Consider the following 15,174-nt stretch of genomic DNA (forward strand, 5'->3'; position numbering starts at 1 on the left):
TAAGATTACCTTAACCCCGGAATCTGCCCTCCTATGGCTACATGATAAAACTTGGCAACCGTCACGGAAGACCCTGACCATTGGCCTAGTCAAAACCCAAAACTCAATTTTTTTTGTAATAAACATGTGGTTGATGTTTTCCCTTTGCTAAAATCGCTATAGGTGCACATTGTATCCAGCTAATGACAGTATGAATATGTCCTACTGACTCAGAGAGAGTTTGGCTGTACCTGTTGGAGTTCATTTTGTTTTCCTTTTCCTTTCCAGCCTTAAGCTTATATTACACCTGCAGTAGGGGCGGACACAGACAGCAGAGGGCCCCTGTGCAAAGAAGGCCCCTGTGCATCCACCCCCCATGCCAAATTCACAACCTAACCTATTCCCGCCTAATATTACATACAGCAATACAAAACATACAAGGTAAGGCTACTTTCACACCCACGGCACTACAATCCGTCTGGACACAAACCACAGCATGCAGAGGTTTATGTCCCGCTGATTCTCTGCATTTTTGACAGATTGTGGCCGGACCTCTACCATACCCCATTATAGTTAATGGGGCCGGCGGGCATTCCGTCTGTATCCAGCAGTGCCGGATCCAGTGAATTCTGGCAGGCTGTTCTCAGCTGGAACAGCCTGCCAGAATCACTAACGCAGATGTGAAAGTAGCCTAATACAGTGCCACATACCTTGTACATCCAGTGACGTCTCCTTAGATATTCTCTTTCCTCATCTTCTCCTTTCCGACCAGACCACCGTGATGATTCCTTTCAGCCGTCTTTTCTCTCTGCAGAGTTTGACAGACAGACATCTTAGTTTCCTACTTTTCCAACATCCTCCAACCTTCTGAACACACCATGCTGTGCATGTCTTGCTCTTCAATACTATACTGCAGAAACAGATAAACCCCCTTAAAATACTAGTACCAGATAGTGCCCCTTCAATAATTATTGGCGCACAGTGCTCTAAAAAATAACTGTGCCCAGAAAATAGTGTCCCCCAAAAATAATGATACAAAAAATGCTCTGTTGTGTGGCAGTAAAAAAAATACCTCCTCTTAGTGCCCCTAGTAGAGCCAATGTCCCTATAGTGCCCTCATAATGTGTGCCAATGCCCCCTACTGTGTGCCCAAAAAAACCCTCTTAGTGCCCCCAGTTGAGCTAATGTCCCCATAGTGCCCCATAATTTTGCACCAGTATAAAATACTCCTATATAGTGCCCCCAGTAGATGCCCCCATAGTGCTCCTCCCCCCGTTACATGGTGCCTGACATAATGTTCCAGTTTGAAATGCCCCTATAGAGTGCCCCAATAGTTGCCCCGATAGTGTTCCTCTCCCCCCTTCACCATAGTGCTCATTTAATGTATGCCAGTATAAAATGCCACTATGGTACTTATCCCCACCCCAATATTGCACATATAGTTTGTGCCAGTATAAAATGCCCCTATATAATGCCCCCCAGCAGATGCCACCATAGTGCTCCCCCCCACTTCTCCAAAGTGCCCCCATGTGTGACAGTATATAATGCCAATATATAGGGCCCCCAGTAGATGCCCTCATATGCCCCCCCCCCCCTTAGTGCCAGTATAATTCTAATATATAGGGCTCCCAGTAGATGTCCCCATAGTGCTCCTCTCACCCCATGTGTGCCAGTAAATAATGCCCCTTTGTAGATGCCCCCATAGTGCTCCTGCCCATCTGTGCCAGTAAATAATGCCCCCCACTAGATGCCTCCATAATGCTCCTCTCTCCCCATGTGTGCCAGTAAATAATGCCCCCTAGTATATGCCTCCATACTGCTCCTCTCCCCCCCATGTGTGCCAGTAAAATTCCCCCTAGTAGATTCCCCCATACTGCCCCTCTCCCCCCCCCATGTGTGCCAGTATAATGCCCCCTAGTAGATGCCCCCATAGTGCTCCTCTCCCCCCTTCTCCATTCTGGGCAACAGCATAGTGTTACATTTTTTTTTAACTCACATACTTACCTCCATTATACTCTCAGTGAATTGATGCAGGCCTCTTCCAGCCTGTGTCCTGCGCTGTACGGCTCAGGCAGCACGATGATGTCATCGCGCCGCCTGCACCGACCTCTGATAGGCTGTATGCACTAGGCCTGCAGCATATCAGAGGAATTGGTCAGGAAAACACCTCTCCCCTGCAACGCTGCAGCATCCATCTGTATCGCTGTCCGTGAGGACGGCGATACAGATGAATATAGAGATGAGCGCTTCCTACAATCTCTCCCTGCCCTGCCACGGAACCTCTCACGGGCCCCTCTACTGCACTGGGCCCCTGTGCAGCCGAACCGATCTGACGCTGGCAAGTGATGATTTTTTAACCTGCTAAAAGATTCAAATTACCCAATAATTGCTCGTTCATCCGGTAATCAGTGGCAGTATTATACTGCCCGATCATAGCTAACGAGCGCTCATACCAACGCTTGTTATCGATGATCTGCACAATTATCTGAACATGTAATATAAGCTTCACTCATTCCTTTTCCGGAATGATTGTACAACATTGTAAAATGTGGATGTTTTTTATGATTGTGTGTGATCACTTGATTTCATCCCACTGTACTTCTTTTGACTCTTAATAAAAAGATATATGACCAAAACAAAAAACAAGCCCTCATACAGCTATATCAATGGAAAAATGTTAAAGTTATAGTTGCGATGAAAAAAAAAATGCTTGGTCACTAAGACCCAAAATAGGCTGGTCACTAAGGGGTAAAATGTTATACTCTGCAGTGTGTGGGTAGCAAGAAGTCTGCTGCAGCGAAGAGTCTGATGAGATTCATGAGATGCGGGCACCCCCTGGCCTCCAGCCGCTGATTGGCAGGCTTCTCCTTAAGCACAGTAATAAAAGGAATAAAATGTACGTTCTTAAAAACCCCACAAGACAACCACATGAGTGACAGGCTGCTGAAATCAGTGTGTCTGTGCTGCCCTCTGAGAGGGGAGCATAAGGGATCTGGCAGGTTCCCTTAAATAACTTGGAGATGCTCACAGCAACTGACACAGTAGGCTTTTCATCTTGTCCTCTTTACTTGACACTGCAGGAGTTATATTGAGAGTAATGTGTCTGTACGGTCGACTCTGTAGACAGAATATAATTTACATTTGCAGAAAAGAAAAAAAAAGCAATATCAATGTCTATTTATTATCTTTGTAATTGTGACTGTAAGTCAGTTGAAGGTTTATATAACTATCTGGGTGTTGCTATCATCTCTACATTTATCACCAGAGTTATTTAGTAGAAAAAAAACCAGTCATGTCCTATGAAAACTAAGCTCTGTTATGTCCTGTAATGGGGGTTTCCCACCAATCACCATTTATAGACCATACACTATTATAGACTGCAATCAGAATGATCAAAGTGATTGTGAAACATGTTAATGAGGTCAGATTGTTGAATCAGATTTTTATGAAAACTTTCATGCAAATTAGATGAGCATCATTATCCTAAACCAACTTGTTCAGGTTAAAGAAAAAGTGTATGTGTACAAGTTAAAGAGAATCAGAACCTTGTTTAAATCAAGTTTTTATGTTAAATAGGCATTTTTAATCTTTTTATTTTACATTCCTTGATTTTCTATATATATATATATATATATATACATAAACTGTATATATATATATATATATATATATATATATATATATATACTGTAAATATATATAAATCAAGACAAAATGTAATTTTACACTGGCATTTGAGCCACAGTAGCTGATACTTTTTGTTGTGTGGGCTTGACTTTTCAGTTTGCGGGATAGGGTCAGCAATCATCTAATTATTATCAAAGGCATGATTACAATAGAAGGTAATGCCAATGCAACCATAGATGGCTTTTAGATGTAAGTTAGCTAAACCCACTGCCTTTTTCAGAACAGGAGAACCATTTAATGAGTACTAGGAACTTCTGACTCTCCTTTGATGGTAGATGTCAGGGAAGCAAAGCATTGAGCAAGGGAAGGTGTCTGGCAGCAGCTTTCTCCACTCTCCCATTTACCACACATGCCTGCTAACTGAAGTCAAGGATTCATGTGTATGGGTGTTATGCAAGTGGGTGTGGACCCACTGTGCCACTGACCAGCTATACCCCAGAGGGGCTTGACTAAGGCGGTGTCAGGAGCCTGGCCATGTAAGAGCTGACTGTCCACATCAGGTGGAACCCATGGATACTAACTATGGCTACCGTCAGTCGTTATATGCCAGGAAGCTGTGTGCAGCAGGTACCCCAGAAACTCCAGCGGAGACTCTGCTGGACTCAGGGAGTCTGGTGTCCCTAGTAAGGGCTCCCCTGGTACGGTCCGCAGAGTATACTGGCCAGAAAGTGGGGTCATGTGCATTCATGGAGACTTAAAAGACTATCCCACCGCCCTGGTGTCTCTAACCACAGGGGCCGACAGGTGGACTCACGAAGTGGCAGTTGCCACAAATTTACACTACGAACTTATAATAGAGAGAGACTTCCGAAGCTTCCCGGCACTGTGGCCTGCTACAAGAGTGACTGATACCCATGAGACAGGGGTAACCCCAGTAGAGTGACCTTACTCCAGGGGGAGACCAGAACTCTGGGAACCCAAGACCGAAGGGCCAGCAGTATGGGTGACCGCCACTTCAGTGGAAGAGGGGGGACAACCCCACCGAATACAATGGTGGGAGATGTAGAGTACTTGCCGCCGGGGCCTGAGCTGGTAGACCTCAATGTCTCTGGGGATAATTTTGGTACTGCACAACACCGAGATCCAACCCTATCCCGAGCTTGGGGAAATGTATTAATAGTAGATGGTGAACCACAACAACCGGGGTCAGAGTCGGTGTTTCCCCCTTTTGTGGTTCATCAGGCTATGTTGTACTGGGTAAACCAACTGTGGGGTGAACATATTGAACAGTTGGTGGTGCCCCAGGCTTATCACAAACTCGTGTTAGAGTTAGCCCACCAAAATGTTCTCGGGGGGCATCTGGCAATGCAGAAAACACAGGACCGGATACTACAATGGTTTTACTGGCCCAGTGTGTTTAGAGAGGTAGACGAATTCTGTAAGTCTTGCCCGACCTGCCAGGCTCAGCGACAAGCCATCTCGGGGGAAGTGCAGATGATGCTGAGGCTAGACGTCATTGAGGAGTTTAAAAGTGAGTGGGCTAGTCAGATAGTGCTAATACCCATGGCGGACGGGACAATTCAGTTTTGCAACGATTTCAGAAAATTAAACGAGATCTCTAAGTTTGATGCATATCCCATGCCCCGAGCCGATGAGCTAATTGAAAGGTTAGGACAAGCCCGGTATTTCTCAGTTTTGAACTTCTCGAAAGGGTATTGGCAGGTGCCCTTAACAGAGGCTGCTAAAGAGAAAACTGCCTTCTGGTTCGCTGGGATGATGGTTCGCTGGGATGATCAGGTGGAAGAGGCGTTCTCTGCTTTGAAGTCGGCCCCGTGTAGGTCCCCGGTTTTGGTGACGCCCAACTTCACATGGGAATTCATAGTACACACGGACGCCTCCGAAGTAGGCCTCGGTGCAGTACTGTCTCAGGAAGTCAACGGGGAGGAGCATCCCGTTGTCTTCCTAAGCCGCAAGCTTACCCCAGTCGAAACCAGGTACAGTATATGGGACACCAATACTGCAAATGAAAAAATATGGGGGATTCAGCCTGCACAACCCCTAGCAGGTGCAGATTGCTATGGCGAAATACAAATACAAACGCAAAAACACAAAATGCAATCGCACACTGCAACCAGCACTCTGCCCTGCCTTTATGCTGGATGTTGAATAAGGCATTGGTGTACATTTTGGCCAAAGCGTAATAAGCCACTCACCACGTCAAGGTCGCCTTAATGAGTGGTCCCTAACACTAGTTCCTACCTTTTATGGGCCATGACAGCCACACAAAGTCCAGGGAGCGCAGGTACAGCATGCACGCCAAGCACAATCTGCTTTTAACCCCGTCCGGTGCCATTACAGCTTTCATCGCATCCAGGGATGCAAGTACCAACATGCATGCTGAGCCCACTATATACTTCTCCTGGAGCCTAATGGCTACTGGTAGGTGCTGTATAAGCAGACTCAGTTTTATACTGACTTTAAAACCAGCCTCCAGGGCATACTAGCTGGTCAGGTTTGTGTTTTTGCAATACTGCAAATGAACTGTCGTACTGTGTACTTCAGGGATGTCGAACTCGTGGCCCTCCAGCTGTAGCAAAACTACAACTCCCATCATGCCTGGGCATACTACAGCTATCAGGGAATGATGGGAGTTGTAGTTTTGCAACATCTGGAGGGCCATGAGTTTGACATCCATGGTGTACTTGCAACAAGTGTGAATAAACACTGAAAGTTTATGAGTTATAAACTGGTCTTTGCCTCTATACTGCGTCCGCTTGTCCTGACTACCAGAGCGAGTCTCCACACAAACCATTGACAATATATGATGAGGACAGCTCACCAGTGGTGTATCTATCACGAGGCAAACAGGGCATTTGCCTAGGGCGGCACTTGTCAATGGGGCGGCAAAATGCCTTGTTTGCCCCTTGTCCCATCCATCTTATACGCCGGTATACTCAGATCCGATAGTATATTCTAACTCCCAGGCGTTCCCATGGTGACGGGGACGCTTGCCTGGGAGTTAGAATATACCATCGGATCTGAGTTTTCATGATCTCAGTGAGATCGTGAAAACTCAAATCTGATGGTATATTCTAACCCCCAGGCATTCCCATGGTGACAGGGACACTTGCCTGGGGGTTAGAATATACAGGGCCACGCCGCTCACAGGAGTACATTTATAAACTGTAATCAGTAACTTTAACTTTAATCATCGTTGATCTCTTTACTTGGATACCTTACTCTTAGCTCCGGTAACAGCAGGCAGTGTGTGCGGCTCCTCCCACTAGGCGGCGCAGGCGCGTGACGTCAGTGAGTGAGCGCCGCCCGCACTGCCTGCTGTTACCGGAGCTAAGAGTAAGGTATCCAAGTAAAGAGATCAGCGATGATTAAAGTTAAAGTTACTGATTACAGTTTATAAATGTACTCCTGTGAGCGGCTATGACACTTGAAACTTAGCTCTGGGGGCCTTCATATTCTCTTGATCATTTTTCAGATGTTACTACACAATGATTGGAGTCCACCTGTGGTAAATTCAGTTGATTTGACACCCCCTGTCTGAATAAGGTTTCACAGCTGACAATGCATATCAGAGCAGAAACCAAGCCATGAGAAGGAAGGAACTGCCTTTTGAGCTCAGAGACAGGATTGTATGGAGACACAGATCTGGAAAAGGATATCAATTTTTTTTTTGCTGTGCTGAAAGTTTCCAAAAGTACAGTGGACTCCATAATTCTTAAATAGAAGACGTTTTAAACAGGACTCTTCGTAGAGCTGGCCACCATAACAAAGTAAGTAATCAGGGGAGAAGAGCCCTGATAAGATAGGTGGCCAAGAACCCAACGGTCACTCTTACTTAGCTCCAAAGATCATGTGTGCAGATGAGGGAAACTGCTATAGGGTTAACCATCAGTGCAGCACCAATCTGGGCTTTATGGCAGAGTGGCCAGAAAGAAGCCTCTCCTCAGAAAAAGACACATAAACAGCCTGTCTGGAGTTTGCAAGAAAATAACTTTTTGGCCTCAATTCTAAGCTTCATGTTTGGATGAAACTAGGAAGCATGATGGTGGCAGCATCATGTAGTGGGGATGTTTATTAGCGGCTGGGAGAGGATGACTAGTCAGGGTTGAGGGAAAACTGAATGGGGCAAAATATAGAGATATTCTTAATAATAAAACATGATCCAAAGTGCTGTGGACCTCAGACTGGGCCAAAGGTTCACCATCCAATAAGATAATGACCCTAAGAACACATCGAAGACAACAGAGGAGTGGCTTAGGGACAAGGAGAAAATGGCAGAAAATCCCCAAATCCAGGTTTGTATCTTGTGGCATCATACCCAAGAAGACTGGAGGCTGTAAAGGTGAATCGTCTAAGATTTGAGTTAAGTGTCTGAATATTTATGTCAATGCAATATTTTCGTTTTTCCTTTTCAATAAAAAAAATAATATTTAGACATTTTAGATGCCGCTAATGCTTTTCATTTTGGATTATGGATATTTTGATATAAACCATATTACCAATAATTTGCAAAAGATTCCTTATTTTTATACACATTTTCATAAATATAATAGAATTTCTGACTGATCACAGTTTATTAGTTATAGGATTTCACACAATAGAGCCTATTAAGCATATTCAGTTTTGCAGATCAACATGTAAAAGAATCCATCATCTTAAAATCTTTGTCTGTCCTGCAGCTTCAGACGTCTTTCCCACCGATTCACCTCAGTCTCATCTCTAACTCTAAACCACTGGAAAGAAAACTCAAGGATCATGCATCAAACTCAGATCTTTCTAGAGAGATGCGAGGGGAAAAAATAAATTTACCACACGTGGAAAAAGCATTAGAGAAAACCCCCAAACCAGCTAAAACATTCCTTGACAAGTCCAAATATTCCAAAGATTTTGGATGCTCTACTAGTAATCTGTTAAATGTACCTACATTTTCTCATGATGGACAAAAGGAAAGTAGACTGGAAAAGCAAACGTGGCTAGAGATACCGGTTCCAAAGACTTCAGACCGATTGTCTCCTGAGATAGCCAAGCTTCCAGAATACCAGTCATGCAAAAATGAGAAGAAAATAAGAAGTGATTATGACAAAGTCCATATGCAGACAAAAAGGGAAAAAGAAGCCCTACAGTTGAAGGTTAGCGAGTTAGAGGCTGAGCTGAGAAGACAAGAAGTTTATAAAAAGTCCAATGAAGAACATGAATGTACATCTGCCAGTTTGGTAAGTAGGATTAACAAGGTCTGGTTAATCTATTGAAGAGTAATTTAAAATGCTGTTCAGACATCCATGCCTCATTGATTGACAACTTTTGAGTGTACATACAGAGATAGCATACTGGGATTGGTTAGCAGACCCAGCAGGAAGCTGAGAAAAACAGGAAGTTGTGCATGTCATCATCCTGCCCAGATGAACTGATGCAGAGATTAGGGGAAGGAAAGTACTGACATAAGAAACAGGTATTTGGGGAAAAAATATGTAGCACTGGAGTACAGAATGCAGATGTAAAAATCTTTATTGGAAATAAAAATCCAAAGTGCATTGCTGTGTAAATATGGGGCTAGCAGAAAAGTACAGGTAGCCATGGACTAATTATCAACAAATGCACTGTATTCCTGGATGTAGGATGGACCTTATCAAGGATGTCTTTTCATGGAAAGTTGTGAAAATAATTACAAGAACAAATTTACTATAAATTGTGAAGACTATCGAAAACTTGAGAAGAGCAACAGAGAAAAACAGGAGAAGATTGTAAGTAATTTTTAATAAGGTTATAGATTTATTTTTCTTGAAAGAGCACCTGTCAGCATGAACGACCCTATTAAACCAGGTAATCTGCCTGGTAGGGTTGATCATGTTGATTAAAGCTTCTCTCCCTCTATCACATATCCTGCACTCAGGTAGGGCAGCAGAAATCACCGGACAAGTTTCCTATAAGGAAGTTTATATAATGGTATAGATATAGAGTCACAATTGCATCACAGGCCCCTAAACAAGGGTAAATGGTGGGGTGCACAGACCCCCCTCACCACACTAACCCTGATTGGGATGCAGCCTCTGCCGCATGACACAGCGTGGTGTGTGATAGCATGTGTATCCTGACTTGGACTCTTCCTCCCCTTCTCTTTTTGGAGTATATGCTTTAAGCACTGGATTGAAGGAGACAGGGAAGGAAAAGGGAAGACATATGGAAGGAAAGGAGTTGTTCTGCCTCTGCATTTGGCTTGTGAGCAATGCTCCCCTTCTGTAGCGGCAGCAACTGTTTCCCTTATGCAGCTCTGGCAGGCAGCAGCGAATGGACAACACACAACAGGTAGGGGACAGGACGGCTGAAGAAGGAACAAACACATAAAGATGAAAAAACCTAGAGAACAGTGGGGGCATTTTGAATGCATCACCCCCTTGCATTGGCAGCAGGGATCTGTGCCCTCAAATGTGCAACATGCCACACTGTACTCCCATGACACTTCTCCTCCTTATCGCCTCTGCTACATGTCCCTCCAGGGCAGACAAAATGCTAGATGCAGGGATAGGACACTCACATACACTTATAGCAGGATTAGATTTTCTTTTCTTTATTTTACTCACTTATATAGTGCTACTGTAAAGGAGCCTCATATGCAGATTGCTGTCTATGTGCCCTTAAAAGGGACGCAAGCCGCTTCTCCTTGAATGTTGAATTTCGCTTTATATTTTTTTCGTTGCAAAAGTTTTTTCTTCTCAGTCCTCGATTCAGTTCTCCAACATCTTATTCCACCTTCATTATCTAGAAGTATTTGTCCTATTTTCCTGATTCTTGTTTCCTGCAATAGGGCTGTTTGCTAGCAGAAATTGAAGAACTAAATACAAAGCTCAACACAATACAATATGCTGAAAGAGACCAGGCACAATTGTTTAAAAGTAAGCAAAGCAAATTGGTTTCTGATATAGAAGACTTAAGGTCGCAGCTCGAGAAGGCCAAGGAGCGTGAAAAGCTGAAGGTCTCCTGTCTGGAGGGAGAGAAGGTACAATGCCATGAAATGTTAGTTCAGAGTCCATCTTTGTTGTATACAGTGGAACCAAGGGTAAATAGATGTCATTCAGAACATATATTCATAGTTCATATACAACAGCAATCACCTCATCTAATTTCTAATTTCTGGCAGTCTGATCTGATTTGTGAGATGTCTTATTTTTAAATGATGCAAAAGCAGTCCTCATTGTGTATAAGAAGACATAAAAATCTGGACGTATATATGCACTGTGTGCATAAACTCTAATAGTAAAATACTTTTGCCATTTTAATATATACCTCAAAGTGCTGTGCTTGCTGTGCCCCATGAGAAGCGGAGCAAATGATGAGCGTGGTAGTGGCTTTGGCTGCAGCAGCTATTTACATAGCGGCAATCCTCACACCAATGCTCCCTAGGGCTGGGCAGTAACAGGAAAGCGTGCCCTTACTTCCTTCGGGGCACACCCTGGTGTTGTGGCTCCTACCTGATGGTATTTGTGGTGCCGTTGGTGATATGGGTCTGGTAGTGAGTAACCATGCCCGATATACAAAATCGACAAGTCTCTCTTAACTAAAGTGCAGAATGGGAGTTGTAATACAAAACACAGTTCCAAACAATTCACAGTGCAAATCTTGCCTGATAGCAATGTGTGGATATAGGCAAAGATGGAGTTTGTAGTACTCGTCCTCTCTATCTTTCCAAAGTCTCTCTCTCTCCAGAATCTAATGCTCTCACAAAAGTGGCTGTAATTTCCAGGCTGAAGGGTACAGGATTAAGATACGGCTGGCCAGGACCGTCTCAATGTGCAGAAGGGTGTATTAGCAATGTCCTTTCTACTGCATTGAAGTCATTATTAGCCTTAAACAGTGACTGACTCCACCTTACTGACTTTCTTTCTCTCTCCACCGTACTGTAAAGTAGAGATGTCTTTCTTGATGCAAATATCTCAGAGATAGTGATTGTCTAGGAATTAGGCCTAGTCTTCTCGGGAGTAAGCACATGTAGTTGCTCTCTCTTCCTCAGCTAAACTCATACTAAACTCGGGGCGTACCTAAGTCCAACTCCTAGTCTCCCACAGGATAAGGTCAGGATTGTTATCACCGACTTACCCATACAAAACTATATGGGTAATACAACACATCAGAACATTAAATAATATTTAACTAAAGAAACAACCCTTTTCTGTGGTACTGCATCCTGACTTTCTATGTCTTAGGCCTCATGCATACGATTGTATCTATTTTGTGGTCCGTAAAGCGCAGATCTGCAAAATACGGATACCGTCTGTGTTCCATCTGCATTTTTTTGCATACCTGTTGAATTCAATGAGTCTGTGGACTGCATTTTGTGGACCAGAATCGGACATGTTCTATAATTTGTGGAATGGACATACAGATGTGGACAGCACATGGATGGTGTGTGAAATTTGCAGATCCGCGGTTTGAGGACTGCGAAACGGATACAGTAGCGTGCATGAGGCCTTATATTACTTTATAGGCTGAAATCCTTACAAAACTGGAGAATACAAAGGCTGATCTGGAAAAGCTGAAGAAAAGACGTTCACCAGTAGGTGAATTACACAAGGTAAGGGTATGTTACAGAATACACTTGTTAGTTTTTCATCTATACAAAATTTTATGATTGTAAATGGTCACTCTGTGAGTATGAAAGTAAGAGATTTAGCAAAACATAAAAATGTTTTTCATTACTTACAAACCCAGCACCCCCTACTTAAAGCGGTTCTTCGGGCTTTTAAACTTGATAACCTATCCTCAGGACAGGTCATCAATACCAGATCGGCGAGGGTCCGACACCCGGCACCCCCACCGATCAGCTGTATGAGGAGACGGCGTGCGCAATGCAAACCTGCCATCTCCCTTCTCTCTTCCTGTCCGTTGCTGTTGTCTATAGTCTTTGCCATGGAAAGCAGCGGTGAACTGGAAGAGAGACAGGATGTTTGCACTGCGCAATACAGCTGATTGGCGAGTAGTGCTGGGTGTCGGACCCCCGCCAATCTGATATTGATGATATCCTGAGGATAGAAAGCCAGAAAGGTTTGGAGACAGTTAAATGATGAGGAGGTATATGCTAAATTAACCAAAGACCCCAAGTTTGAGATTCAAAAGATGATAGGAAAGAAGGTTAATGATGCCTATGAATGGGGGATTATTAAAGAAGATTTAAATACATTTCTTATTGTGGAGAAACCAGTTGCACCTGTATTGTATAGACTCCCGAAAATACATAAGGATCTGAGAGATCCTCCTGGCAGACCAATTGTGTCTGGGAGGGGATCTATTTTTAGTCCAATAGCCATTTTTGGGGATAAAGTGCTTTGATGCTTTGTGACTTTCTTAAGTGGTTACTTTTTGGTGACATTCGATGTAGCATTGTTAATTAAATCTATAAGACACAATGAAGGTTTGGATGCTGTCAATGTGGCGCTGGCTGGCTCAGGATGTGCTCCACCCTGTGCATGGCTGATCCTCGGACTGCTTGAGGTTGTCTTTGAGAGGAATTATTTCCTCTTTGGGCACGACGTCTTTTGGCAGAGGAGGGGCACGGCAATATCCTTATGGGGCGGTTCGAGGATCAGTATGTTTACGGGTCCAATTTTGGCGAGTACATCCTGAGTTTGTGGCGCTACATCAACGATGTCTTTATGATATGGAAAGGGGATGAGCATAGTCTGACTGAGTTTTATGAGTACTTAAACCATTGTGTGGATGTATTAGTATACAGTTGCAAAATAAAGTATGTGAACCCTTTGGAATTATATGGGTCTCTGCACAAATTGGTGATAAAATGTGATCTGATCTTCATCTAAGTCACAACAATAGACAATCACAGTCTGCTTAAACTAATAACACACAAAGAATTAAATGTTACCATGTTTTTATTGAACACACCATGTAAACATTCACAGTGCAGGTGGAAAAAGTATGTGAACCCCTAGACTAATGACATATCAAAGAGCTAATTGGAGTGAGGTGTCGGACAACTGGAGTCCAATCAATGAGATGAGATTGGAGGTGTTGGTTACAGCTGCCCTGCCCTATAAAAAACACACACTAGTTCTGGGTTTGCTTTTCACAAGAAGCATTGCCTGATGTGAATGATGCCTCGCACAAAAGAGCTCTCAGAAGACCTACGATTAAGAATTGTTGACTTGCATAAAGCTGGAAAGGGTTATAAAAGTATCTCCAAAAGCATTGCTGTTTATCAGTCCACGGCAAGACAAATTGTCTATAAATGGAGAAAGTTCAGCGCTGCTGCTACTCTCCCTAGGAGTGGCCTGTAAAGATTACTGCGCAGCGCAGACTGCTCAATGAGGTGAAGAAGAATCCTAGAGTGTCAGCTAAAGACTTACAAAAGTCTCTGGCATTTGCTAACATTCCCTACTAGCGAATCTACGATACATAAAACAAGAATGGATTTCATGGGAGGATACTACAGAGGAAGACACTGCTGTCCCAAAAAAACATTGCTGCACGTTTACAGTTTGCACAATGGCACCTGGATGTTCCAGAGCAGTACTGGCAAAATATTCTGTGGACAGATGAAACCAAAGTTGAGTTGTTTTGAAGAAACACACAACACTATGTGTGAAGAAAAAGAGGCACAGCACACCAACATCAAAACCTCATCCCAACTGTGAAGTATGGTGTTGGGGGCATCATGGTTTGGGGCTGCTTTGCTGCGTCAGTGCCTGGAGGGGTTGCTATCATCGAAGGAAAAATTAATTCCCAAGTTTATCAAGACATTTTGCAGGAGAACTTAAGGCCACCTGTCCACCAGCTGTAGCTCAACAGAAGATGGGGGTTGCAACAAGACGACGACCCAAAGCATAGAAGTAAATCAACAACAGAATGGCTTAAACAGAAGAAAATACGCCTTCTGGAGTGGCCCAGTCAGAGTCCTGACCTCAACCCGATTGAGATGGTGTGGCATGACTTCAAGAAAGCGAATCACACCAGACATCCCAAGAATATTGCTGAACTGAAACAGTTCTGTAAAGAGGAATAGTCAAGAATTACTCCTGACCGTTGTGCACGTCTAATCTGCAACTACAGGAAACGTTTGGTTGAAGTTATTGCTGCCAAAGGAGGTTCAGCCAGTTATTAAATCCAAGGGTTCACATACTTTTTCCACATGCACTGTGAATGTTTACATGGTGTGTTCCATAAAAACATGGTAACATTTAATTATTTGTGTGTTATTAGATTAAGCAGACTGTCATTGTCTATTGTTGTGACTTAGATGAAGATCAGATCACATTTCATGACCAATTTGTGCAGAAATCCATATCATTCTAAAGGGTTCACATACTTTTTCTTGCAACTGTATATAGAAGAAGGAGGGATCAAAATAGATATATTTGTGAAGCCAACTGATAGAAACAATATGTTATACTATTGGAGTAATCACCCAAAACATATGATAGACTCTTTGCCTTGGAGTCAACTTCTGAGGGTTAGACGTATTCTAGTAGATGAAGGGAAATTGCAAATTAGTGTTGAGGAGATGTGTGCCAGGTTTTTGCAGTGAGGATATCCAGATGGCCTCCT

General features: G+C 43.4%; 1 protein-coding gene across 1 annotated transcript in view; it reads left to right on the forward strand.

Moving 5' to 3' along the window:
- Positions 1 to 8,314: 8,314 nt before the first annotated feature.
- Positions 8,315 to 15,174, forward strand: part of LOC122936285 (restin homolog) — a 38,667-nt gene continuing 31,807 nt past the window's right edge. Inside the window, exons 1-4 of the mRNA XM_044292415.1 lie at positions 8,315 to 8,837; positions 9,240 to 9,365; positions 10,427 to 10,618; positions 12,104 to 12,190. Coding sequence (XP_044148350.1) covers positions 8,409 to 8,837; positions 9,240 to 9,365; positions 10,427 to 10,618; positions 12,104 to 12,190 — 834 coding nt within the window. The 5' untranslated portion in view covers positions 8,315 to 8,408. The remainder of the gene's footprint in view (positions 8,838 to 9,239; positions 9,366 to 10,426; positions 10,619 to 12,103; positions 12,191 to 15,174) is intronic.

This window comes from Bufo gargarizans, chromosome 4, assembly GCF_014858855.1.
Source record: "Bufo gargarizans isolate SCDJY-AF-19 chromosome 4, ASM1485885v1, whole genome shotgun sequence".
Taxonomy (NCBI): domain Eukaryota; kingdom Metazoa; phylum Chordata; class Amphibia; order Anura; family Bufonidae; genus Bufo; species Bufo gargarizans.